Raw genomic sequence first — 27,176 nt, forward strand, 5'->3', positions numbered from 1 at the left:
ACCTCAGGTACCCATGATATCTACAAATAGTTTTATATATTTTTATTGTGAAATTTTAAATAAAATGTATTTAAAAAATAATAATTTTAAAGTCCATTTCAAATCAAATTACTCAATAAATTATTAATGCAAATAACCCTATTGCATGCAATCAAATAATCTTTCATAAAAGAACAAAGAAATGGATAAAGTTTAGAAATAATACTGAACTCTTATTTGATTTATTTTTTTTAACCTTACAACAAAGTCTAAGATTTTTTTTATTACCCAACTGTATGAAAATCGTGATTTTTATCTACTAGATCAATAATTGGATTTGGAAATGTTGTGTCAAAATTGTAAAGCTTAATACAAAAAGTAGTTATTACTATTAAAATATTTTACAAGTTATTTATTTAAAGTAGTTATTATTATAAATAAATATGTATGTACTTACAATATAATTTAATTTTAATTGTACGATAAAAAATATTTTTAACCAAAAAATTAATATTTATATTATAAATTTTAATTTTTTATCAACTTTATTGTTTTAATTAAATGACACAGATATTTTAATTTGAAAAGGAAAATAGATGCTGACTTTTTACAATTTTTTGAAGTCAACGCGTAAACGTGAAGGGATAGGTAGACAAAAATGAAGGGATATCTTGCTGCTCCTTCATCCTTCTCATTTTTTTTTTCTATTATTCCTCCATTTCGTCGTTCATTTACATTCCCTTGCTAGTTTACTTTTATTCTGAGTATGCGTAAAACAGTAGCAAGTATGTAATGAAGAAAACCAGTAAGCACACTCAGGGTTACATCCGTCTCCTTTAACCAAGGATACGGCCCCAATGGTTTGGTTGCTTCCAGAAGAAGCTCTAATGGAATCCTTGGCTTTGATCGCTCCATAGGTCCTGTGAAATGATAGTACCTCTCAGGGTCCGGACAGTAATCCTGTAAAGTTTTTACAATAACATAGAGTCTTTTGATTATATACTTCAAATAACTAAGTACTGCCACATGTATTGAATGCAATGGTGCTGCTTACCAGATTTGCATGCATCTTTTTCACGAAGCCTTTGAATATGTCAAAGTTTCTTTGCATCATTAAATTGTCTGATAAACGGAGGTATGTCACGCCATACATTTTTAGTGTGGGATGGCCAGATCTGGCATCACCGTTCGGTCTAGCATGTGAAAGGATTTGGTCGTAAGCTTTACGGTCATATCTTGCGAGTGCATTTTCTCCTGCAACTTCAATGTTCTCCGCCCAGCCGCCACTAAGAACCTGTAGGTATCTCGATATTAAATATAGCCACGAATATTTACTCGATATATATAAATAACTTGTGAAAAGAAATGCATAAGGAATTATTTTAGTTGGCCTGCAATGCTAGGCTCAGTTTCTGGCTGAGGCTACTGATCATTGCACTCAGTGGCTTGAAAGAAATTTTATGTCAGACGTTAGGACTTACACGTTTTTTGTAAACAAAAGTTTGTGTAAAGATGAAAATTTTGCAGTTTCTTAAAAGCTGAATATGAAATTTCAGGAAGTTGGATCGATTATCGCGAAGGATGAGAATGAAAGGAGAATGTTCATCAAGGAAATTCTCTGGCTTCCTATTGGGTCTCGTTAAATTTTCTTGCAATTCCAGAGTTCAACTCCATGTACGATATAGACGTTAGACGTTAAGAATAAGAGCTATACAGGAACAAAGGAATCCTATTTCTTGTGTGTAATGAGAACCTTCAAAATAATTTACCTTCTTGAATAATAATTATTAACATCCATTATTCAAAACCTTGTTAACATCTATGTCAACCTAATATTTGATTAATTAAAACTTAGAACACACATATATATCAAGATTGATAAAAAATATGTTACTATCACTAACAAATAGTAAGCAACTAGTATATTTGATTAATTAAAACTTAGAATATATATATATATATATATATATATATATATATATATATATATATATATATCAATTAGACATCTCATGATTTGTGGAGAAGGAATACGATCGGGATTGAAGTTGAAATAAATTACCTGCTTGACAAGTTCCTCGGCTCCACTGCGGGCTTTAACTGGTTGCTCATCATTTTTCATCTCAAGGCATGTAAAATTTAAAATAGCATTGTGTCGGGAAAGCATCCTTGCTATGGGTCTGTATCCATCCCTATGATTTAAGTTGTAATATCCTGCAGTAAGTTCTGCAGCATGGCTTTCTGTTTTATACCACCAGTGGATTCCAGAAACCTGTTTCATATGAAAATGTCAAGTAATTCATGCAAAAAACAAACATGCTCATTTACTATATTCATTCAAAGAATTTACTTTTGCTGCCAATTTCACTTTGTAACCAAGGAATACTTTGTTGGCTTCATCCAAGATATCATCACCATGGGTCAACAACTTGTTGGAATACCATGTCAGGAAAAAAACGCCTTTCTCGGTTTGATAAGTTCCACTTGATTTGAAAAATTCTGTAGATTCCGGTATATCGTTCGATTCTCCAGCATTATCTGGCAGCTCCCACTCAGGATGGCCTACCTCTGCTGCAGCCTTTTTGAAATCAGCTTTAAGATATTTGTCATAGCACTGCAAGATTTTATTCAAATAAGTTTAAACAGGATGACTTGTTATTACTGATGTACCTAATGCATTTTAGAAGTACACACAAGTAGCTTCATCAGAAAACTCCAAACTCACCTGAAATTCTCCAATACCAGGAAATACCCACCCCAGAATTTGAGTGTAAGAGGGATATCTGAGTTCTCCTGCAGGGCCAAGTCCTACTTCAATGTCTACCATGAGTTGAGATTTAAGAAACTCTTTCATATTATCTCTGAAGCTCCTCATGTAGTCTCCATACACCTGTATGAAAATGTGAAACAATCAATTTAACATCAAGAAGCAAAAAGTATCAATTGGAAACCAAAAAAATCCACAATTCCTTTTGGCTTTGTTTTGTGTTAGACTTTTTCCAATTCATGATAAGGTACCCAAAATTGAACTTGGGGTAGACCCAAATGGCTAAATGGTCGTGCACGCGATTGATTAGCTATACTGGAATAATGGCAAGACTTGGTAAATATAGATGTTTAAGGAACGTGAAGAGTTCACAAACAACAAGAATATATGAAATAAAAGCATACGAGAAAGTTTACCTCAATGGGACTTCGTCCATGAAACACAGGTTCGTTGTCCACCCCGAGGGATAAACATTCCTTATTCCTGATACCCTTACAGTTGGTGTAAAAGATATCAGGATTTGCTTCTCCAACTTTATGGACCCATTTAGGTAGTGATATGAAAACCGAATCCCCCACATTTCCCCCACATTGGTGGAACGACATTATAACTTGTAGCTTCAATTTGCACTTTTGAACCAATCGAAACAAGGTCCTATAAGCAGACCAATCATATTGCCCAGGCCCCTTTGATTCAACTATGCCCCACCAGACATCAACCATAACGCCATCAACACCTGCTTCGTGTAGCTTCCTGAGTTGTTTCTCCAGTTTCATTCTGTCTTCTAAGACATTTTCATTTGTAACAACTCCTAACTGAAAGCGACAACCATTACATTTTTAAAATGGAACACAACATCCTGCTAAGTGGCACAGGTATGCAGAAAAAGTTATAACGCTTAGTGACTTACTGGGAGCATCACATATACCGGTACATAATTTGCAAGCATTTGATCTTCGGAAATTGAATGAATTTGTTCCTGCATTTTATGAACAGAGTTTATAAGTTACTATAAGGTTTTGATCAAATTGGAGATCTTACACGTTTTTCATCAATTGATATGTTAGCTATATATGGCTGCACTGTAAATTCAATAATATTATCAAACATATTTTTAACAAAAGTCTTAAAATGTTACTGTGTTCTAAATTTAAATTTAACAATATTTTCTGCCATTATAGACTAATTTTGTCAAATTTTAATATAATATTCACTATCATATATTTTCAAAATTTAAAAATAATTGAAAAATATATTAAAATTATTTATCTGCATTACAAAATATGTAGATTACAAAGTTACAAATACGGGTCACCATACCAATATTGATCAATATAAGACACAATTTTCATCAAGATGCACAAGAAAGTAACTTATTTTTTGGCGGGGAATATTTGGACAAAAAAAATAACAAAGTCTGATTATTTAATATCATTTTAAACTTTTGGTTATGTTCAGTAAAACATATAATACAACAGTAAATTATTGACTGCGCTAAGTGAATGAATCAACTTCTTTCTTATCCCATTTTTTTTTTTTTTTATTATTATTATAATAACGTTCTCGACATATTCTCGCCGTTGATTGAGAACTTGTAAGGTTCCTGATAGCAAGGGACTCGTGGCAAACATCTGAGAGCGGGGACCACTGAAATAATTATCACAAACTTACGATACAACATACAAAGCAAGAAGGTCATTATTGTCAATCCAATTAATTCGTATTATATGAAAATTTGTTTGGTCACAAGAAAATGCAAAAAGATAAATGAAATTATCGTAATATTGAACAATGTATAGACGCAAAAATGAAAATCAATCAAGAAAAAGAAGAAAGAAAGAACACGTGCAAGGTTGATGAACCGTTAAAATTAAAATGTTTAAACTCGCAATGGAACTTACAAAAGTATGGTTACTCGATAGTGATGAGAAATGGAAGAAGCGGTTACCTTGGATTTAGCAGGTGAAGCTTTCAACGGCAGCCCAAGACGTGATTGTTTCTTGACGTGCCCACCATCCAATTTGAATCCATAGCTGGCACTTTGCTTCCTTGCTCTCTCCACACGTATAGCTTCACCAGACATTCTTTCGTGCTGGAAATTATACCTTTCTTGAAACTGAAACGTCATTCTTGTTCCCATGTTGCGCTGTGTTGCACACACCAAGTCTTCCATTAGCACCTCTTCACACTGAGTGCATGAACCATGCAATAAGAGAATCTACCTATCTAAGGGAAAAGCAGAGAAGAAGGATGAACGAACTTTAATGTTGATTTCGATTTGAATCTTCTTATATGTCTATTTAAAGGCGCTAATTAAGGGATGCAGCTTATATGATGAGGAACGTGGTGGATGTTGCTTCTTAATTCTTGGACCGATGATGAAGGATAGAGAGCGCTTCTGGACCGTCAGTGTCAATTTTTTCATCGTCGTTCATCTGCTTCTTAATTGGGCTTCATAATATATCATCTTCTACTTCTTGTTGTAATTGGGCCTCACTCGAAGACCCATCAATTACTAATTTCTGATATTACAACTATCAATCTATATCGTCTTTCTTTACATATTAATCTAATACGTAAAATCCATTTGTGTGCTGTGTGAATAAACAAAGACATGAAAAAAAAAGTAATGGTTAGCAGCAGGTAATGTAAAACTAATTTATACCATTAAAACATAGTATATTTTCTAAAATTAAAATAATTGAAAAAAATTACTAATCTTCACTCTGCAAATCCTCGTTCATCTCCATAGTCGCATGCTCGCTGTTTTGTGTCTGGTTTTGGGAATGGAACTCCTACGCCGTCGTCACCACAATGTTCTGATGGGTCTTGCATTCATTCCTTCACGAACCACATTCCCAAACCCCAATTTCAATTCACCAACCCAACCTTCCCCCATTCAATACCCCTCTACGCCACCAACCACTCCTGTTTCAAACCAACCCCTTCTCCCCCTTTCGATAACAACCCATATTCGCCACCACCACCTCCGCCGGAGGAAACTGCCCCTCCAAATCCTCCAAGAGTGGCGGCGCCACATGTTAATACACCTACACCAGGATCCTGTGCATGCTAATGTGTAGCTATCTATCTGCATTTTGCAATAGGGCGATTGATGATGGTAATTGGTTTCATCAATGATGATGACACTTTTTTTAACCACAGATAAAACAATAATGTTTTAAGTTATTTAATGGACTTTTGGGCTAGTTGATCAGGTTGCTCAGCCAGGTGTAGGTCACGTAGGCTAGAGTTAAAAAACTAGATTGGACTCGAATAGGTCCAAGTTTGGTTGGATTCAAAATCTATTATTTATGTAAGATCAATTAATCAATTGGTCAATTTTATGTTAATTAAAACAAAAAGAATATATAAAATTAATTTGTATAAAAATTGAGTCGTTTTTCTCATAATTATTGAATTGTGTCAAAAGTTCTTAACTCCTATAGGACTTGGACATAATTCTAATTAGAAACGAAGCTTTTTACTGTTTTAAGTTATTGTTTCTGTTTGAAAACACATTTCCAGCATATTGTGTAGAGCTGTTACTTACATGTGCTGTCATGTATTTGGTAGTAAAAGTGCAATTTGTCCTTGATACGCTTTTGAACTTTGATTGATACTTTACGTTATAATTTTGTTTTGTTTATTTTTAAATTAAACGTAACTTACCTTCTTTCAATCCGTCATACTTGTTACTTGTACATTATGTGCTTTAAAAAGTGTAAATTTCCATTTAAATTACGTCAAATAATAATCCAAACATACACTTATACAGTACTAGATTAGTTGAAGAATGTTCAACTTTCCTCAAGTTAGGATAAAGTTTTGTTGAGTGTAATTTTGTGTAATTTTAGAGTTGTCTTAAGGTTTATAGTTAAAAATAATAAGAGGTTTTCATTCTAGTTTTAATTAAATTAAAATCCTAGTAATTGTAAAAATTCTCGACAAGTTGTGTCAAAATTCATCCCTTTAAAATTCTAAGGGACTTTGATTTTTGTCGAATTATGAGTTATGTTAAAGTTTAATATGATAGGAGGTCTTAGCATAACAATAGGTTGAGATAAAACCTGACAAAAAGTCTTAATATAAATAACAAATAGTATCAACATCATACATTTCCTAATTGACACAAAATTTTAACATAATTATTGAGTTTTGCTTAATGTCAACTTCAACCGATCAAACTAACTAAATTCTTAAAGCATTTATTTCATACTCACCTAGTTATTTGGAAATATATTTTAACCTATCATCTTTCATTGTGAATTGAGTATTCATTAGGATACATTATGTTCTCATGTGTTCTTTTAAGCATTATTCATATTTTCTAATGTATTTTACTTATATAAATATACCATGCAATTTCAACCACCACAATGCTCAAAATTATAAATTATGTACCTCTAATTTTTTTTCCAATGGAGACATTAATAATAAAGCATTCAGTAATATTGGTTGACCTCTCTGGGTTCTTATTTACTGTCTTTTGATTTATTTACCAATTTTTTTTACAGAATTTAAGAGTTAAAAAATGAATTAATAGTAAAGTGTTTTTTCTGATGCCTTTTAAATTTCCCTGATTGTATTGTATTACCCCTCTCTTATCTTCAACAGGTTATTTACATTATTATTCATAAATGCTGCAAAACAAAGACTTAACAAAAACCAACTTAAGTAACAAACATAAACATAAGGGTCCTCTTCAAAACCCAATTCCCAACCACACCAGTAACAAAGCAAAATCTCCTAAACAAAGAAACAAAAATCAACATCTCACACCATGTCCAAGCTAAAGACAACCAAAAAATAAATAAGTCCAACAGACATACCTGTACATCTTTCACTTGCATTTGCCGAATAAACTCTGTAAACATGTCTCGGGAAAAAAAGAAGCAAAATCAAACTCAAACAATGTACCTATAAACAAAATATTGTTACAGAGTATTTTGAAAAATGAGAAATGAGTTGGTTCATATATATACCTCAACGTTGACCCGTGTTTAAACCACCTGAACTAGTTTCCATAGAAGAATTAAAAATGAAATCAGAAACTAAAAAAAAAACCCTCAACACAGAAAAATTTGAAATCGGTAAAAAATTTGGAGGTGTAATAATATTGTGCTATGGATGTAGTATCAGATCAACCCTATTTTGTTCCTTCTTTACTTCGGTTTAAACTATATCCCAGCCTTACAGACGGAAGACACTGATCTTACCTTAACACAAATTCAAGCACATTCCCAATTTTTTGCAATACAAATTTCATTAACAAATGTAAACACGAATTCAAAAACGAAAACAGAAACGAAGGCTTACATGTTGTAGAAGACGAAAAAACGCACCCGTGCCGCTCGATGATCATAACGACTCACACAGATTGCTCAATGGAAGTAATGAAATGGAAACCGAAACAAAAGAGAAGGAACAAAGGAGACGAAGTCGAGAGGAAGAGGAAGAGAATTTGAATGGAAAAATGAAAATATTTTTTACCCTAAAAACGACTCCCTCTTTTTTTCATCCCAGTAACTCTACATTTTTACATGTGATATGTCACCCTCTCGGCTATTACATAATATTATTTAATTTAGCAATAATCTAATCAATCTACTATTAATTAAAGTAGGAGTGTAATAGATTTTTTTTTATTAATCTCTGATTTAAGTTGTTAATCTCCAAAATGATATTTTTATGCACATAACGTCACGGCAATGAGCAGCATGTTTCAAGCCATTGGGAAAGGGCTAGTTGTATTTTATAATGCATCCAAAGAGTTTAGATGACCACAACAATGAAAAACACTTCACATTATATTAACACCAATGAGCTAATCACTATTATGATATTATCATTGCTATTAATAGGATTAATACGTAAATTTTAATATGGTGATTTCTAGAAACATCACCACACCTTTTCTATCCTAATGCTCATTAAATAGTCCACCGTCCCCAAAAATGATGGCTCTTACGATAAGATCGAGCTATTTTAAAATAATCAAAGATGGTAAATTAAGAGATTTTACTTATTAATATAAATACTACCAATCATATTATGTATTTATACGTAAGTACTTATCTTGAACAAACTTTTGTATACGTTGATCTGAGGATCGAGTAGAATAACCAGCCTTAACAATTTCTCTGTCTCGTACCAAAAGAGAACTACTATGCAGAATGTCTTTACGTTACCAACAAAAAGTTACAAAAGTGGAAGTTGTTTTATGAAAAATAGTAACGTGGTTGAATGGTCAACTCGGCTTAATTTGCATGTGAAACGGCCCAACACAAAGGCATCGACAAAGGAAGAGATGGCGTTTACTTGGTTCCTCTGCACTGTAACAACGTAAGGCAGTGTAATGCAATTGGCAATGGTGCACTGTTCTAGCATGACGCACAATCTGCTGCTTCCGTCACAGCCCTCATCACCACGATGACTTTCTCTTTACACTTACAACGGAAGATAAGGAACAAACAAGTAAAATAAACAAAAGCCAAAGGAACAAATGAATAATGTTGTGTTACATAGTATTATAATATTCTCACGCTATTCACTGCTCTCCTAGCCTCAGTTCATACACAGTACACTCTTCTTCTCTCTTCTTGTTTACTTCCAACATGGACATGAATTCCTCAAGTGGTGCCTCCGGTTGGCTTTATGATTATGGTTTTGATATCCCTGTTGCTGGTGCTGACTTCATGGTTGCAGCAGACTCTGGAGGTTTTAGTTGGGGGCCTCAAAATCACACCTTGAAGGGTCCTTCACATACGAGGTTGGTTTGGTTTGTAGCTTTCTGTTCTTCTTTTACCTTCTGTTTGCACCACTGAGTGTTGTTGAGCATGGGAATTGTAGTGAATATTGTTTGAATTAACCTTTATTTACAAGCTGGAACTGCCTTATGATGATTGTTGTATAATTGCAGCTTGGAAATGGAATACTCACTGGATTCAACTGTTCTGGAAAATAGTCCTTCAAAGCGGTAATATCTCTTCTGGCTCTGTAAGGAATATATGAAGTAAAAGTTGTACCTTCACAACTGTTTCTATGATTTAGAATCTTGGCATGGAGCAGGGATGTTCGAGTTATCATAACCAGGACAATTTCAAATTTTGTACAGTTTGAAGCCTCCCATGACATGTTCTATGCCTTAAGGGATTCTACAGCAATAGGACACCCAGTTGGCTAGAACTTTACATAAGGATTTTCTCCATGCTGTAAATATAGAAGAGGAAATTAATTCTATGTACTACAGTCAAAGTGGGTTTGAGTGAAAAGAATCTTATCGTGCTCTGAATTTAGTTGAATAATTCTTTCAATTGGGTCTAACCAATTATTATTAGTCACAGTGAAGAATATGGGCCTCAAGAATGTTTCTCGTGTGTTAATTGATGTTCATGTATTTGGAGATTAGGAATTACTACTATGTTTCTTTGTTAGTTAACAGTGACTATGTTAAACTTTAGTCAACTAATACAGGGTTAAGTATACGGATCTGCTATGCTTGATGACAAAGTTCAATTAGTGACTTGAAATTTCTGATGAATTTGCCCGTGTCCTTTTCTTTTACCTCTGTCATCTTTCTCTTTGATTCATTATTTTCCCTAAATCCTTTGGAACTGCTACTGCAGGTTAAGGACTGAGTCATGTGCATCTGGCGCCAAGGCGTGTCGCGAAAAAATGCGAAGGGATAAACTGAATGATAGGCATGCTATTACCTTGCGTCTTATGTGATTGAGTTTAGTGTTCAAAATCTCATGTCTTCAATTTGGCATGATTTTAAGGTTTCTGGAATTGAGTTCCATCTTGGAGCCTGGTAGGCCGCCCAAAACAGACAAAGTTGCAATATTAAGTGATGCTGCTCGAGTGGTAGTCCAATTGAGAAATGAAACCGAGAGGCTTAAGGAAATGAATGATGAACTACAGGGAAAAGTTAAAGAATTGAAGGTGATTTTCTGTTTCTAGAGATTATTTTACTTTGATGAATTAACTTGGTAGAGTTTAGTTCTGTCTGGAATTCGATCGGTAAGCTCTCTGTATCGAAACAAGTTCTGATTGTGCGTAGTTCTTAACTTTTGTTTCCTTGCAGGCTGAGAAGAATGAGCTTCGTGATGAGAAGAATATGCTGAAGGATGAGAAAGAAAAGTTGGAGCAACAGGTAAAACTGACAAATATACATAACAGTTTCGTCCCTCAAGCCCAAGCTGCTAAAGGACAAGTTGGTAGCCACAAGCTGATACCTTTCATTGGCTATCCTGGAATTGCTATGTGGCAGTTTATGCCTCCTGCTGCAGTTGATACATCAAAGGATCATCTGCTTCGACCTCCAGTTGCATAAAGTGGTTAGCAATAGCATCCACTTTGTTGTGTGTGCTCTTTGCTTGCGTTATTTTTGTATAAGTCATCCATCCTACCTGTTGTGTGTTTTCTAAAAGTCATTGGAGAAGTGTGCTCGGAAACTGATTAATAAGATAAATTTGTGCTATTGTTGCTTGAACTATTTTAAGAAAGTGGACCATGTCATGGCTATAATGTGTGTTGCATGATTAAAAATAAAAGTGTGTTTTAGTGATTCTTTGCTGGAATGTTTCCTTTTTTTTCTTGGTCCAGGTTCTAGAACCAAAATGATCACCTATATAATACTTCTTTCATTTTCAAGAGCAGAAAGTGCCTATTGTTTCAAGGTACTGAATGAATATCATGTCCATTTGGGAAGTTGTATCATCTCATCGTTATATAGGAAATTTATTTTCTGCGGTTTATAAATATAGGGGAAGATCCCATCTATTTGTCTGTTCTGTCTTTTTCACATCACCTGTGAGAAAGTAGTTTAGTTTCCTTTCATTTTTAAGCAAAGTTCTGAGAACTTGAAGATGTAAGAGCAAGCTTATCCTCGGTAGGATGATCCGAAAATCAGTTTCAGTAATGGGGTCTAAAATCAAATATCATTGACTAATAACACACGCTCATAAAAATTATATCTGAATTTGTAAGCAATAACCACACCAAACTGACAAAGAGAACACCATAACAATTTTCATACAATGAACTCAGAAGTAACGATTAACTAAAATTTTCACCGTCCTTAGAAGGCCATAAACATCATTAGGAAGCTTGAAACTATAAAGGAGGCTTGTAGATTTCCTTCCCTGGTAGATGAAGCTGACACGTCTTGTGAATGTTGTGCTAGAGGTGAAACAGAAGCAGGAAATTCATTAGAAGGAATGACTGGAGAAGATATAGGACTTTCTATATCAGTTTGGAACGATGGACTTGGTGCTGCGGGAATTTCTTCAGGTGATTCTGCAGGCGAAGTAGTAGAATCTTCAGGAGATGCTGCAGTGGCAAGAGTGTTTACTTCAACCTTCATTCCTTGGCTGCAATGTCCCATTGTTCCACAGATGAAGTATCTTTTCCCTGGTGAGGTGAGAGGGATGGTTGTGGCGCCATCGTTGTAAGACTGAATAGGGTTGGATGGCTGGCAAGAATCATAGTCTGCCTTTGTAACTTCAACCACATCATGGTTTGGCAGGTACTTGAAAACTGCATTCATCAATGTCAATGTCAATGTCATCAACTTAGAAACAATACATGAAGATGATGTGCTTCACTGATGCATGCTTAGAGTGACTTACCTAGACTGTCTCCCACTGAAAGTATCTGAGATGATGCCCATGATTGAAGGTTTGAGTTTGTGTCCCACCCACCATTTGGTCCTCCAACAATGTAATTTGTAGCCAAGGCCAATTTGATGAGTATGGTCAAAAAAGATACCCTGAAGATGATTGCTGGAACACCCATATTTTCTAATGGCTAAGTGAGGTATGTGGAGTGATGGAGAAGATTCACAAGAGATGAGAAGTGATAAAAGTTGTTTGGTTGTGTCTGACATTTTGACCTTGAGTTTAGAAGTGTATATATAGAGACATAATGGAATTTGGAGAAGAATCTTTGTGGTTCATGCAAATGCTGGAGTTGGTACAGTCATGCAGATGAGAGGGATTATATAAGTTGGTAAAGTCCTGACTCTTCCATATGATTCCTAACTTCTTATTTGTTAAATTTAAGGTGGTTGATGCTTGGAGGATTCACAGGTGTAGAATTTTCAGATGATAGTTGTTGGATTCACAACAACTCAACTTCAGCCTTTTTTTTCACATCTATGATTTGAAAACTAATTTATCAATTCCATCATAAAAATTATGTGACTTAGTTCACTTGCACGCACATCATTCTACCGAAAAGTTTCACAAAATTCTTTTTCTCTACTCCATCCAATCAAAATCTGGCATCACAATTTTTTTCCCCTTAATTTGTAGAATAAATGTCAGAGAAGTACAGGGGAATCATTTTGAGGCTGGGCCAATTATTCCCTTGAGGTGCACCTAATCCATGCATCCAACCAACCCATTGTGGCAGAATATTAAACTAGTGTCTAATTGTTGGCAAGTAGGGATCTAATAAGGAACATAATAAAAAAGCAGAGGAAACTGGTTTTTACTAATATTGATAGCTTTACATCTCCTCTATTTACGGTGAAATTCCTAGCTAACTGTTTCGAATAGGTATCAATATGATACATTTCTCTAGGTAGAAATCCACTCTGCATCATACAACTTTATTCAACTTTATAATCATAATATCTATAAAATAGATTTTTATCTATTTATATATTATAAATTAATTTTATCTTTAGTTAATGAAAGATTTTTAATCTAATTTTCATTTTGGTTAGGATTGATTCTAACACAACATCAAACTTCATTGTGATGGATTGTAACTCATAATTATATATCATATTAAGAGGGAAATTTTAAGTTTAATCCATCTGAATATATAAAGTAAGATTTGCATGTTTTATCTCTGATTCTAATGTACAGTGTTTTTGTTTTTTTGGATTTACAAATCCCTGCGGCATATAACATTAGAGTTTGAGAAGCATTCTAAGACAAACCACTTAGCAACTCATGGACTTTAGCAACTCATTGGATTACAGTTAAAGAAATTGAGTTTCTTTCAAAAAAAATCTGGTTGAACGGAAAAACATCTTCAAGTTACTTTAAAATTAAGCAATTTTTGTACCAAATGAAACATTAAAAAAATTGTCAAACATTTGACATCATTTTCAATTCAGAATGAAAGTGGGTTGGGCTCCCAAACGGGAAAACAAACACACCCGTCTTAGATGTTAACCTCATAATACTTGTTCCACTAATCAGTTTCAGCAAAGAAGTATTCATTAGATAGGTTGTGTTAAATGTTCAAAAAGAAAGTTTTATTATTTACATTAGTCTTGTAACATCCCAATTTTAGCAGCTTAAAACTAATAAAAATAGGGAGTTTCATCATAGTTTCAAAACAGATAATCCAGTGTACCCAATATATTAATACAGTCTTACAAAAGGTATGACTATAAAAATATATCACTTATACACTTAAACTAAACTAATAAACTATGTACTACCGACCACTGCTAAAGCTCCCACTGGAAACCTCCTCTTCAACACTAACACGATGGCTCTTCATCCTCCAAAAGTGTTTTTGACACTGCAATCACATCTGCTCCCACCGAATAGGTGATTATCGCAAAAGGAAAACATACAACACGAGATAGACACACAGAAGGGTAAGCTAATCTGATTAAAGGAATCATACAGTTCAATTATAAACATAAATCATGCAATCTTTCTCATTTTCACCAGAATCACATAGATCACCCCAAACACAATGTAGATATATTACTATAGACTCGATATCCGGATTATGTAAGCAACATTGAATCTCTGGGTGGCTTGCACCTGTGAAGGTTCCCAAACTCTGCAGAGTTTGGACACAAGGGCAACCACTCCTAAGGTAAGTCTCCTTCGCGTCTATGACTGAATCGGGTCCACAGACTAGGACCTCCTGCTACTCCTCACGACATAATCCATTACACTCTACATGAGCCTTAATGGTTATTGGAGCGTCAGGATACCAACCCATACAGAGTCCTCATGTCCTTACACACACTAACATACTCTTTTGAATTTCCCTTGAAATTCTAATTCAACCACTTCTTATCATATTCCAACTTCAAGCAATTTCACCACACATATTACCAGTCATAACAATTCATGCATATCATAACTAAGTTCACATTTAAACATAACTTCATCCATTAGAAACAGAGAAATAACACTCAGCGGCAGAGGTTTTCGCCCAAGCTAGAGGGTCTCGCCTAGGCGAAAAGGGCTCTCTCGCTTAGGCGAGTCATTCTCGTCAGAGCGAGGCTCGAAACAGAGAGCAGCCCAAACTCTGGGCGAATTCTCGCTCAGGCTAAGCTGTCTCGCTTAGACGATAGTGACTCTCGCTCAAGCGAGACTGGCTCGCCTAGGCGAGATCTCGCGCAGAGACAAGGGATGAGTTTCTGGTGTTTTCGCTCAGGCGAGAGCTGCTCGCTTAGGCGAAAATACCAGATTCCCAATCTGTTCTCACATGCAACAGTAAAGAAATCTAGCACAATTCAAGCATACACTCAATTACACATTTCAAGCACTCATACAACAATCAATCATGCAATTCAAAGTCATTAGAATGATTTCTATACGAAATTCAAGTAAAACAGTTAGCTTCCCTTACCTGTTATCCTGTTTAGACAACTTTATAAACGTCAACGCCTTAAAAACGTCAACACCTCTAACTCCACAGGATGCTCTATCTACACATAGAAACATCACAAGAACGATCAGGACATACCGTTATGATCACTGATCAGCAAAGACTCATACTGATGATTAAAACGTCGCATGCAAGCGGAAGAGGGCTTGCATGCAACAAAAAACAGAAAAAGACTAAAAAAGAGAGCGGAAACTCAACTTACGCGAACGGAGAAACTGATCGGTCCAATTTGAAGAGCTCGCCGAGAGACAAAACATCTAGAGAGAAGTCAGAGAACTCTAGAAGAGTGGTTTCTAGAGAGATGGTGTGTTTTAAAATAATGAAACTCGTTTATAACAATTCTATTTATACTAAAACCTTTTAATATTAAAATAATTGAGTCTCACTATTTTTAAACCACTATCACTTTTAAAACGTCATTTTCTAGGGTCTTACAAGTCTTATTTGATTCGAATTATTTTTTATAACCAAAATTATAATCTATATCAAATAAAATATAATAAAATTTGTAATATCTCTTCTACTTCTTATTATTATTATAATTATTATTATTATACTAATAAAAGATAATGGGAGTAATGTTGCTAATGACGCTGAAGCCAGCAACACTGTTTAACACAAAATGTCTTTCTTGCATCACTTATTTTATATCATTGTTGGCTAATACATTATCATTTTTTCTTCAAGTGTAACCTTATAAATATCTTGGTTGTATAACTTTCTTATTTTATATATAACATTTTTTAGTACTTATCACCATGTCAAGACCTTCTTCTAAAAAAATGTAATTATTGACGTAAAAAGTTAATTGAAAAAATTCATTATATTTAAGAAAATTGGCCTTTCTAAATCAGAGAGGTATGGATGGAAAAAGATTATTACTTTATATTAGCATTAATATATATAATTAAAGGAATCATGATTGAATTCCTCATGATTTGGTTTAATCAAAATTCAATTCTCACAGCTTAGTATTTGAAAATTGGAATCGTCAATAGAGCAATAAAGTTGTTTCGCAACTAAATTATTCATCGCTTGCAGACTGATTTATGCATATCTAAAAACATATTCAAGGGACATTTCAGAAAGGCGTTTTGTGGCTTAAAAAGGGAAACAAAACTCTGTTTTGCTTTTAATAAATAGGCTTAAATATATTAGTGGTCATATTTTCATAAATTTTATTTATTTTGATTCTCATTTTTTTTTTTTGAAAAGTTTAAAAGGTCTTAACTTTTGTAATTGTGGTTAATTTGTTTTTTTTTTCTATAATTAGGTTTGGTATAAAAATAATGAAATAAATATTTAATATAAATGTGAATTTTAATAAAAAAATTTGTATAAAATTTACACAAAAATTAAATTTGATCAATTTCGAGAGGGACAAAATTAGGATTCGATAAAATAAAATAACAAAAATTGAGACTAAATAAAAAAAATAAAAAAAATTATAACTAAATTGAATATAAGACACGATATGTGATAATAATACTAACTTGACATGTGGTAGTAACACTGACTTGACATATGGTAGTAACACTGACTTGACATGTAACACTGTATCACAATGATGACTTGACACATGAACAATTTTTTAAATTAAAAAAATTAAAAAAATTAAAAAATAAAAATAAAATTACAAAGTGACACGTGACAGACATCTTCTGTTAACAATTTAAACGACATCTAAAAAAGGAACCAAATTAACCACAATTTACAAATATTAAGATATTTTTAAATCTTTCAAAAAATGAGAACTAAAGTGAACAAAATTTACCAAAATTAGAGCTAATGATGTATTTAAGCCTAACAAATAGATCATAAAGGAAAAGAAAAATTATATAAAATACATGTTGAAAGAAAATTTTATTAAGTTTAAGAAATAAGTGAAACCCATGGAAAACTTAGCATATTTAAATGCTTTAATAGAGATGAATTAAAACCAAGAATTGTAACATGAATTCAAGACAACATAAAACACATGATTACGATGCAAATTAAGTTAAGATGTCCTTTACTTACCCTTAAACATTATATACACACATTTTTCATTTTATATTATCTAAAAAGGTTAAAGAGTTGAAAGAAGAAAGAAAAAATGAAACCTAATTAGAACACTTCTTTTGTAGAAAAACATATAGTCTAAACTCGTGCAATGGTACCACTTTCTACATAAAGATAAATTTTCCAATTTGTAGTGGAAGTGTACTGACAAATGCTATGGTATCACTAGAAAAGTAATATAGCACTCACAAAATGAGAGAAATGGTTATTAAGAACGTATTACATAAAATTTAAAACACTATTACTTTATTGACTTAATTAAAAAGATTGATAAAATATTTTTTGAATGAGTTGATAAATATAAAGTAATTATACGTAAGTTTTAATTTATATTATTATAAAAAAGCAAAGTTAGATTTATCATTTTAGTTTTTAAATTAATCTCACATATCAGGTCGTGCTTTTAATCATATTTTATTTATTTTTTAATTATCACATTCAATTTTTACTTTTCAAAATATATTTTATCACTATTATGAATTTGTGTCGATAAAAACTCAACTCAAGATCATTAATACGAATGTTTTGATAATTTATAATATTTTTGTTTATTGTTTGAGAAAGGGGTATAACTCATATCTGAAGTTACAGCTCCCACCCACAACTCTGCCTCCTATTTGTCCAGCACAACATCTCGGAAAGTCGTTAATTGCATCAGCAAGACACTTGTTGCAGTCATAGCTAGATAGGTCTCTGGTGCACTGAGCCATCCCATAGAGTGTGTCTGAGTTCTCAAGCTTTTGCTCTCCGCTTGCATACAACTTAGGATTATTCACCCAAGCTTTCTTTGAAATTCCGCTAAGAAATTCTATAGTCTTTGGGTTAAATGTTGTTGGATCACTCGCGCGTTTGCTGTTCCACATATAAATCTTGATTCTGTCATCAGTGGTACCAAAAAATTCAGTGTCCGAGTACTTGAACATGCAGTTGTCGTACCATATGATGCCACCTTTGTTGTATGGACAACGACTGAGGATTTCTTTGGTTGCGTCAGAGACACAAGTTTTGCATTCTGAGGCTGACAAATCGCCACGACAAAGAGCAAGCCCGTATGGTTTTGAGTTTACGTTGTTGCCCACCGAGCTCATTGCAAAACCTGTTGAATAGGTCTTGTAAATGAGCTTGATGACGAGTGTTTTCAACTGTGTTTCATAGGGACTATGATCTGTGAAGTTCTCAGAGTTTGAACACAAATGGTAAATAGGGTCTCCAAAACATGTTTGGTGGAGAAATAGGCTCAATGAAACTAAGAGAAGAATAGTATAGAGCTTTGAGGAAGACATTGTTGATCAATGAGCTATCAAGAAAATTTTACGATGATGATGACTTTTTTTGCCTATGAATTTGAGGAGGGTGTGAGACCATTTATAGAGAAAAAATAGTTTGCAAGAAAATTCACTTTTAATAAAGGAAATATCTATCACTAAAAGTATGAAAATTCATCTTCAGAACACCTTATACTGGGTTGGTGTGAAATATTTCATGTGTAAACATTGGTTCAAATTAATTTCAACATCATCTTTATCCTAAAAAAATATCATCTTTTGTTTGATGACATGAGTAGTGATGGTGATATGTAATATAAAGAGCATTAGGGTGAGAGTGAAATAAAAAAATATTATATATATATAAAATCTGTTTCCTTAACTCCTCTCGTACAATAATTTTTAAATATATATAAAAACATAGGTTTTTGTCTCATTAGCTATCAATCACAAATTAAAATTGTATAAAAAACAATAAATTAAAATAGAATATGTATTATAATTCTTATTTTAATCACTTAAGGAATCATAAAATTTTTGACTAAAGAATAATTCCAAAATTCATCACAGTAATCTAGCACTAGTTAGTGTCAACATAAATAATCACTACCTATCCTGCCATGACCATGACCTAACTATCTTCAGTGCCGCACAAGTTAGAGTACAACCAACAATGAAAAGGGAAAAAAGAAAGTGTGAAAGAGAGAAATGACCAATCCTTGTTAAGAGAAGATTCAAAGTCCTGGAAACATTATGGATATGGAAGGTGTAAATATTACCATTTTATATCATATACTTTTGTTAAATTTTAAGCAAGAGCTTGGAAATTGGAAAGAATAATGGGTAGAAACAGATAAACATAGTAATAGAGAATTTGTGAATGATGGGCAAGAGAACTTAAAGTAAGTATAATTTTTGTAAAGACTAATACTCAACAAAATTGGATGTTAGCTTTATTTATAAATTTTTTTATTATTTAAAGGGGAAAACTCAAGCATATGAGTCAAATATATATTTCCTTTCACAAGATATCTACCAGCTCATGCCTTAGAAAGTTAAGAATATTGTAGGTATGCGATTAGGACCTTGTTCTTTTTAGTGAGCATGTACTTTAAAATTATTATTTTTATTTAATTTTATACTTTATGATAATTATGAAATATACAGTCGTTTAAGTTAAATAACTCACTTCACTTAACAAGATTTTTAAACCCGTATAAGATAGGAGATATAAGATTGACTAATTGATAAAAGTTGAAACCCCCTTGCATATCAAAGGATAACTAATGGTTTGCAAGTCAAAACTATAATCACACATATAATAAAATTTCATTAATTTTTTTTTCTTGTAGTGCCAATTCATCATAATTATAACATTTTTTATTCAATTTAATTTATTAACTTAAAATTTATCATAACAATTAACACTAATAAAAAAACTCAGATTTTCTGTGACATCTCATTTAAATAGATTAATCTACTAAAACAAAACATCGCATAGTTATAATATTAAGGAGCAAAGCTGATAGAAGAAACAAGAGTTAAAGAATGTACTTTAAGAGTCATCCATAGGAGTACTTAGAGGGAAACTTGGGCATACAACACTGCCATAAACAAAAACAAATCTAAAGTTTAACAGTTGTGCAAAAGAAATGCTCTAAGAGCATGGAATTACAAGGCACTAGGGCCATAGAACTTCTTCGAAAGCCATAACAACGGGCCCACTAGGCTGCACTGCTACCACCATCAGGCCTACCTCCAGAAGTATTCTCGTCTGTTCCCACCAATGGTGATCATCGCAAAAGAGAAAACACAACAGGAACATACACAAAATGCAAAGGTAAGCTAGTGTAATTTGAAACTTATCATAGTGTAAAAGAACAAGTACATAAACATTCCCAGACATACAACACAGAGACACATAAGTCATGTTATGGCAAACAAGCAAGACACTATGACTCAACTATCCGGATACATATACTAAGATCGGATTCATCGGACGCTTGCACTTGTGGTGGCCTCTACTGCTCTGCATAGCCATTGCCAATGACTTTCACCCTACCACGCACAAGGTTAACCTTCAAGCATCTAAGGCCATTATCCTGCCAAAGAGTAAGGTCTCCTCCTACTCTCACCACTTAGGTCTGTTTGCTCTACCTGAGACTCGCTGACCCTTTAGAGTTTCGGGATGCGATCCTTACTTAATATATACACTACACACCACCATGAGGTCTCCCCATGAGACTCATGGAATTACGCCTATCACATACACATTTCCTGTCTCTCATACCACAACCACCACTTTCATTTCATACATCCAATTCTTATTTCACCCAATAATCATGTGCAATTCATTCCATCACTCATACCAAACATACCAATCTCGTTCATAAAATCCAAACACCCAAGCATATTCACGTACATCATATTTAGGAAGAATAATCTAGACAATACGTGCAACAAATCATCCAAATAGTCAGTGAAATAGTGCACACACTCACGAACTCGCTCAGGCGAGGGACTGGCCTCACTCAAACAGCGGGCCCTCACCTAGGCGAGACATGCAACAGGGGGATTTCACGAACTCTCGCTCAGGCGAGGCCTTCTTGCCTGAGCGAGACAGGGCGTCGCTCAAAACGCGAACTGGTCGCCTAGGCGAGCATTCGAGGCAGAACCTCAGGCGAGCCTCTAATATTCTCGCCTAGGTGAGACGGGCTCGCTTGGGCGGGAATATCAGATCTCCCCCACTATTCCACGCATGCAACCCCAGAAACAAACCACGTCAAACATTTTAACTCCATCTTACACAAATACATGCAGCTTCCAGTCATTTCATGCATAACAGTAGTGGAAACAAGCACATGCAGCAAAAGAGACGAAAAAAACCTAGCTCCCCTTACCTCTGTTTTGGAGTACCAAAAGCAACCAACCCTAGCTATGGGGTATCCCAGCTACAAGGACAAGAGTAGAGCTGAAACATGAAGATCCAGACCAAAACGGGGTTAGGAGATCGAACCCTAATATACCCAAAACGCTCAACAGCGAAGAAAAGGGAAAGAATTAAACTAAAGCTTTAGAGTTCGACTTACCAGGAGTACCAGATGGGTTAGGCTAGCTTGGAGATGGGAGATGATACGTGCCCTAGCAGAACTTTGCTTCGTAGAGGGAGACAAGAGGGAGCTCTGTTTCTGAAAACCCAGGCAGAGAGAAATGAGGAAACAGAAAGGGTATGGGGTCCTACTGTTGGGCTGGCCTTGGGCCTACGAAAAGGTCAGGCCCAAGAATATAACTGTAAAAAGGGGTTTACATTTTCTGTCAATTTTGTTTTGAAATTATTTTCTTAAGAAATATTTACAAATTTTATTGTGAAAATAAAATTGCAAGAAATTGTTACAAACTTTTTTACAAAATATTTTGTATAAAATACTTTTCAAAACAAATTTTATAATTTTATAGAAAATAATTATCCACGAAAAAATTACTTACGAATTAAGATTCTTAGAAAAAATGGTAGAAAAAATTATTTTTTGCAATTTGCTAAATAAATTCCATGTAATATAAAAATTTTTAATAGTGAAATATTTATTTAATCACTTAAAAGAATTAATGAATTAATTGGATAGAAAATAAAATAGATATAGTTTTCAATTTTCTTTTGTGATATGGTGATATGTGTTCTCAACATATAAGTATTAGCATTAGTCCCAAAGCATTAATATCTGGATACTATCTCCATCAAGAGAGAAACACCACACATTAAATTAAATATATTTTGAACTTTAGGCAATGTTTATCTTTTACATAAGTTAAATAAGTTAAATGGAGTTAATGTCCATAACGAAGTGACACTATTATATTGTGGGGTTCAAATTCTTTAAACAGGTTATGTTAAGTATTGAAAAGAAAGTTGTATTGTTTTATTATTTATAGTATTTTTATTTTATTCGAATTATCTTTTTATAAATAATTATAATTTATATCAAACAAAAATAAAATAATACTAGTAATTTCTATACAATAGTCATCTATATGAGATTCATCTTTATAACTATTTCTAGCGCCGTTATTTCAGTATATATACATATATCAATTTTACTTTTTTAATATAAATAATTATTTTATTTTATTTTTTCATTTTGAAATTACTTTTTTTAATTTAATAACAACCTCAAAAATTTTAAAAATGATTTATTTTGTATTTTTTTCTTAAATTTAACGGGAGTATGTTCCAATAGCGCATATATGTTTTCACTAATAAAAGATAAGGGGAGTGATGTTCCCAATAGCACTGCCGCCAGCATCATTTAGTATTTAATCACAAAATATCTTTCGTGCATTATATGTCATTATTGGCTAATGCATTATTATTTTTCGAAACCTCATAAATATCTTGGCTTTATCACTTTCTTCCTTTTAGATATAAAGTTATCACCATATCATATATGTTAGGAATACAAGTGTGAGTCTAAGTCCCACATTGATTAGAAATAAGAAAGTAGAACAATATATAAGAATAAAGACCCATAAACTTTTTGTTCGAAGGTTTTGGATTGAAGTGATATCAACTCTTTATATGATTAGGCTCATGTCTCATTGATGTCTTATAAACCTAACAATATCATAACGAAAGAAAAAATATCTTTCAATTCCTTTTTAAAGTATAACTTCTTTTATTAACACAAATAATGGGTATTAAGTGTTTGTACTTTGAAAAGATGGATATCAATACATAAATACACTAACTGAACTTAGGAAGTAAAATAAAAAATTAGTAAGGGAAAACTTAGTAAAAGACACTTCTCTATAAAATTTTAATTATTGGCACAAAGTTAGGAAACAATTCATTATGTTTAAGAAAAAATGGCTCTTTCTAAAAACGAGTTATGGATAGAAAAGGATTATTACTTTGTATTATTTTCTATAAAATAACGACGTCAAATTCATTGAAGTATTGTAAATTCTCTTACATGTATTCAGTTCTATATAAAAATATATTTTATAATTTTAGTTTATTATTAAAAGTATTAATTATTCACTCAATCAAGAAGAAATTAGTAATTTTGATTTTGTAGGAGCCTATTTTTTTGTATATTTTAAAACAATAAATTTGGGGAAAATGAAATCATGTAATTATTTTATAGCATTTAAAAACAAAAATATAAAAATAGTAATATAACGTCTAAATTAATCAAGTTCACTTTTAACAAAAAGAATACAACAAAGTAGAAAAGACACGGAAGGCAAATGAAAATTCTTGAATATTTATTTTCGGAAAATTTTATGGAATTTTAAGTTTACTAAAAAAAGGGAAAGACACTTATGTTTTACTTTTAAAGAATATGGATCAGAAATGAAAAAAAGAAAAAAAATTAAATACATGTTGACGAAAGGGAATGTTTATTACGTTTGAGAAATAAGTAAAACCAAAGAAAACTTGCCATACTCAAATGCTGTAGTAGATATAAATAAAACCCAAGAATTGTAATATGAATTCAAGACAACATATAACACATGATTATAAAAAAAAAAAAAATATCGACAACAGTTGTTATTTTTTGTTTTGGGTTAAATTTATTTTTGATTTCTCAATTTTTAGTAAAAATTAGTTCTTCTTCGAAACTTTAATTCATTTTAATTTTTTAATTTTAGAAGTTTTTTAAGTTGAAGGGTTAAATTGAGCCAAAATTTAAAAAAATGGACTAATTTCGATATTTAATGAAAGTTTATAAACCAAAAACATATCTAACCTTTTGTTCATTTGTTAATGAAAAAAGTTGAACCCACAACTTCTCTCACCCTCTAAATCAATGTTATTTCTCCAAATTATTAGTAGGATTAAATCCATTATATTTCTCTTCTTCTCTTTTATCTCCACTATTAGGTTATTTTATCATTCTTAATGTGCAAATTAAGTTAAGATGTCATTTACTTCCTTTTAACACCAAACACACACTTAATTTTCATTTCATATTATTATTGGGAAGACTATTATAATATTATTATTTTGACACCCAATAAACTTTTACATATATCCACTATTTTATCTTTTAATAACTTCATTTTTTTTTATAAATATAATGATCAAAGTATACCTAAAAGTGCAAGTGGTGCCAAAAAAGAATTTATAAAGTTGAAAGAAGAAAGAGAATCTGAAAACCTAATATTAGAACATTTATTTTGTAGAAAATCTTAGTCCTTAAACTCGTGCAATACCACTATCTACGTAAAGATAAGTTTTCCAAGTTATAGTGGAAGTGTATTCACAAAATACTATAGTACCACTATAAAAGCAATATATCACTTACGTGGTATTCTCTCACAATTAACCACGAAGACTATGAGCATATCTAATGAGAAATTTCCAAACAATGCCCTTTTTAAGTTTTAATTGTGATAGAATAATTTAAGTTTCAAATAATGAACTTACAAGTTAATTTCTATTTATTAATTAAAATAGAGTAATTTAATATATTAATGTAATAAATATTTTAATTTATTTAATTAAAAATATTAATTAATTAATTAAAAATTTAAAAAATATTTTACATAATTAAATATGCTTCTAATAATATTTATTTATATGTATATATAAACAATTTTTAAAAGTAAAAATTAAAAATATATAAATTAAATAAAAAAAGAAAAAAGATGAGATAAACTCTGATTTGACCCATTAATTTATCATGTGTAGAATAAATTATTATTATTAGTCCACTTTTATTTGACGGATTAATCCAAATTAACCTTTTTGACAAGTCAACAGTCAACGGACAAATAAAACAGGACAAGTTACCTATTTTGCCACTTAACATAAATACCCTCTCCCTTCGACTAATATGTATTTTTAAAATTGGGAAATAAACATTACAGATTGGCATTTTAGTTCTACACGTCTCCTTATTGTGTCCTTATTGGAAGAGGAATTTAAATGGACCTTAATATACTAAAGCACAACCCTTGATTTTTATTTTTATTTAAAAAAAAAACAGCTTATAAGAGTTGAAGAGTTAATTAAAAGTCGATAATTGAGTTTATAGTTCCAAGTTGAGTATGTTTAAAAATCTTATTATAAACAATTCTAAAAGAAATATAAAATATAAACACGAAAAATATTTTTTCATAAACTTAATTAGTAAATGGATTAATTTTAGTTTAAGAACTTAAGTCATTTTTCATATATTTTTTTCTTAGAAATGTTTATTAGGAACCTATAAATATAAATAAAATATTAAGGATGAATAGTTTATTCAATTAATTATAAATATTTGATAAATTATTTTTTGAATGAGTTTATAAATATAAAATAATAAATAAATAAATAAATAAAAATTATAAAAACAATAAACTTACACAAGACACATATTTAACTATTAATGTAATACTAAACATAAAATTTAGAGTATTTATCATTTTATTTTTTAAATTAGTCTTATATAGTTGCAAATTTTATTTACATGATGATGGTTCTTTTAATCATATTCTGTTTTTTTTAATTATCAAATTCATTTTGTACTTTTAAAAATACTTTTTTATGAATTATCTAATTGAACTCAAAACTATTAATCATTACAAATGTTTTGATAATTTATTAAAAAGATAAAATTATACAAATCTTTTAATTGTTTTTCATATTTATTTTTATAGTGATCGACTCTCCTCACTTTAAGCTAGGGAATCAAGTACTAATTTAAACATATAAACAAAGAAAATGTTGCATCAATTTTCTCTCAATTGAAATTTTAATTGTTGGAGTAACATGTGGACGTCTAAGTAAGAGAAACAACATCACTTAAGTAACATGAGTTTGCATAAGTAAATGATATGAGTAGTATAGCTCGATCGATGAGTCCGCAGTTTAAACAATGAGTTTTTCCTTGTTTAAGATGCCGCTCAAGCAACGACGAATCATAAGTGTGAAAAGGGGAGCCACGGCTCTCCCGATTTTTTCTTTTTATTTTTTATATATTTTTAAAAAAGAATGTTTATATATTATTATTTTATTTATATTAATTTCAACAATTTTTTATTTTATTTTTATTTTTTATATATTTAAAAATATATATTTTATATATTATTTATTTATTTATATTTATTTAGTTTGAAAAAGTTTTTTTAAAATTTAAAAATCATGTTTTCCCTTTCTATTAGAATTTCTTATACTTTTTTATTTGGTTTATCTCTCTTTCGTGTCTCCATCTCTTTCTCTCCTCTTATTTCCATCTTAATTTTCACAACCAATTCTTTATTATTTTCAAAATTAAATTATACTATGGCAAAATTGAGGAGTTAAGGAACATTTTGGCCCAAATAATTTATTCTTTTGAGTAAGTTCATTCTTTACTCTTTTTTTAAACAATATGTTTTTCTCTTGTATGTGATTTTTTCTACGTTCTTAGAGATCATAAAATCATGCTCTAACTGTTGATCAAACTCTTCTTTGAGTATTTGTC

The 27,176-nt window shown here is 31.8% G+C and overlaps 4 protein-coding genes across 6 annotated transcripts; 1 reads left to right on the forward strand and 3 right to left on the reverse strand.

Annotated features, from left to right (window-relative positions):
- Window positions 1–673: 673 nt before the first annotated feature.
- Window positions 674–8,233, reverse strand: LOC114182921 (beta-amylase-like). 3 transcript variants are annotated; one of them, XM_028069721.1, is made up of 12 exons: window positions 8,066–8,233; window positions 7,732–7,763; window positions 7,579–7,613; window positions 5,007–5,837; window positions 4,695–4,892; window positions 3,657–3,725; window positions 3,163–3,561; window positions 2,705–2,869; window positions 2,330–2,593; window positions 2,042–2,251; window positions 1,034–1,273; window positions 674–939 (listed from the first exon to the last, which is right to left on the reverse strand). In XM_028069721.1, exons 5-12 carry the CDS (start codon window positions 4,884–4,886, stop codon window positions 724–726), a joined length of 1,755 nt encoding a protein of 584 aa, XP_027925522.1. In that variant the 5' UTR covers window positions 4,887–4,892; window positions 5,007–5,837; window positions 7,579–7,613; window positions 7,732–7,763; window positions 8,066–8,233; the 3' UTR covers window positions 674–723. The 3 variants fall into 3 exon arrangements, with proteins under 3 accessions (XP_027925522.1, XP_027925523.1, XP_027925521.1); XM_028069722.1 differs by having other exon boundaries at window positions 4,969–5,837; XM_028069720.1 differs by lacking the exons at window positions 7,579–7,613; window positions 7,732–7,763; window positions 8,066–8,233 and having other exon boundaries at window positions 4,695–5,021.
- Window positions 8,234–9,230: 997 nt separating this feature from the next.
- Window positions 9,231–11,328, forward strand: LOC114186295 (transcription factor bHLH115-like). The gene is made up of 5 exons (XM_028074350.1): window positions 9,231–9,518; window positions 9,669–9,725; window positions 10,375–10,449; window positions 10,528–10,690; window positions 10,833–11,328. The coding sequence occupies exons 1-5, from the start codon at window positions 9,364–9,366 to the stop codon at window positions 11,079–11,081; spliced, it is 699 nt and encodes a 232-aa protein (XP_027930151.1). The 5' UTR covers window positions 9,231–9,363; the 3' UTR covers window positions 11,082–11,328.
- Window positions 11,329–11,660: 332 nt separating this feature from the next.
- On the reverse strand, window positions 11,661–12,683 carry LOC114186296 (uclacyanin 1-like). Its single transcript, XM_028074351.1, has 2 exons — window positions 12,379–12,683; window positions 11,661–12,286 (listed from the first exon to the last, which is right to left on the reverse strand). The coding sequence occupies exons 1-2, from the start codon at window positions 12,542–12,544 to the stop codon at window positions 11,829–11,831; spliced, it is 624 nt and encodes a 207-aa protein (XP_027930152.1). The 5' UTR covers window positions 12,545–12,683; the 3' UTR covers window positions 11,661–11,828.
- A 5,289-nt stretch (window positions 12,684–17,972) lies between these two features.
- On the reverse strand, window positions 17,973–18,813 carry LOC114185765 (cysteine-rich repeat secretory protein 38-like). The gene has a single exon (XM_028073669.1). It carries the CDS (start codon window positions 18,742–18,744, stop codon window positions 18,010–18,012), a length of 735 nt encoding a protein of 244 aa, XP_027929470.1. The 5' UTR covers window positions 18,745–18,813; the 3' UTR covers window positions 17,973–18,009.
- Between the last annotated feature and the right edge of the window lie 8,363 nt (window positions 18,814–27,176).

The sequence above is a fragment of the Vigna unguiculata genome, chromosome 5, assembly GCF_004118075.2.
Source record: "Vigna unguiculata cultivar IT97K-499-35 chromosome 5, ASM411807v1, whole genome shotgun sequence".
NCBI lineage: Eukaryota > Viridiplantae > Streptophyta > Magnoliopsida > Fabales > Fabaceae > Vigna > Vigna unguiculata.

Bases quoted from the DNA above. Each gene is read 5' to 3' on its own strand.
- LOC114186295 (XM_028074350.1), top strand. From the start codon at position 9,364: ATGGACATGAATTCCTCAAGTGGTGCCTCCGGTTGGCTTTATGATTAT. The intron at 9,519-9,668 runs GTTGGTTTGGTT...GTATAATTGCAG, and splicing joins AAGGGTCCTTCACATACGAG to CTTGGAAATGGAATACTCAC. The intron at 9,726-10,374 runs GTAATATCTCTT...CTGCTACTGCAG, and splicing joins GAAAATAGTCCTTCAAAGCG to GTTAAGGACTGAGTCATGTG.
- LOC114185765 (XM_028073669.1), bottom strand. From the start codon at position 18,744: ATGTCTTCCTCAAAGCTCTATACTATTCTTCTCTTAGTTTCATTGAGC.
- LOC114186296 (XM_028074351.1), bottom strand. From the start codon at position 12,544: ATGGGTGTTCCAGCAATCATCTTCAGGGTATCTTTTTTGACCATACTC. The intron at 12,287-12,378 runs GTAAGTCACTCT...TGATGAATGCAG, and splicing joins TTCAGTGGGAGACAGTCTAG to TTTTCAAGTACCTGCCAAAC.
- LOC114182921 (XM_028069720.1), bottom strand. From the start codon at position 4,919: ATGGAAGACTTGGTGTGTGCAACACAGCGCAACATGGGAACAAGAATG. The intron at 3,726-4,694 runs GTAACCGCTTCT...CATAAAATGCAG, and splicing joins CTTCACCTGCTAAATCCAAG to GAACAAATTCATTCAATTTC. The intron at 940-1,033 runs GTAAGCAGCACC...AAAACTTTACAG, and splicing joins AAAAGATGCATGCAAATCTG to GATTACTGTCCGGACCCTGA.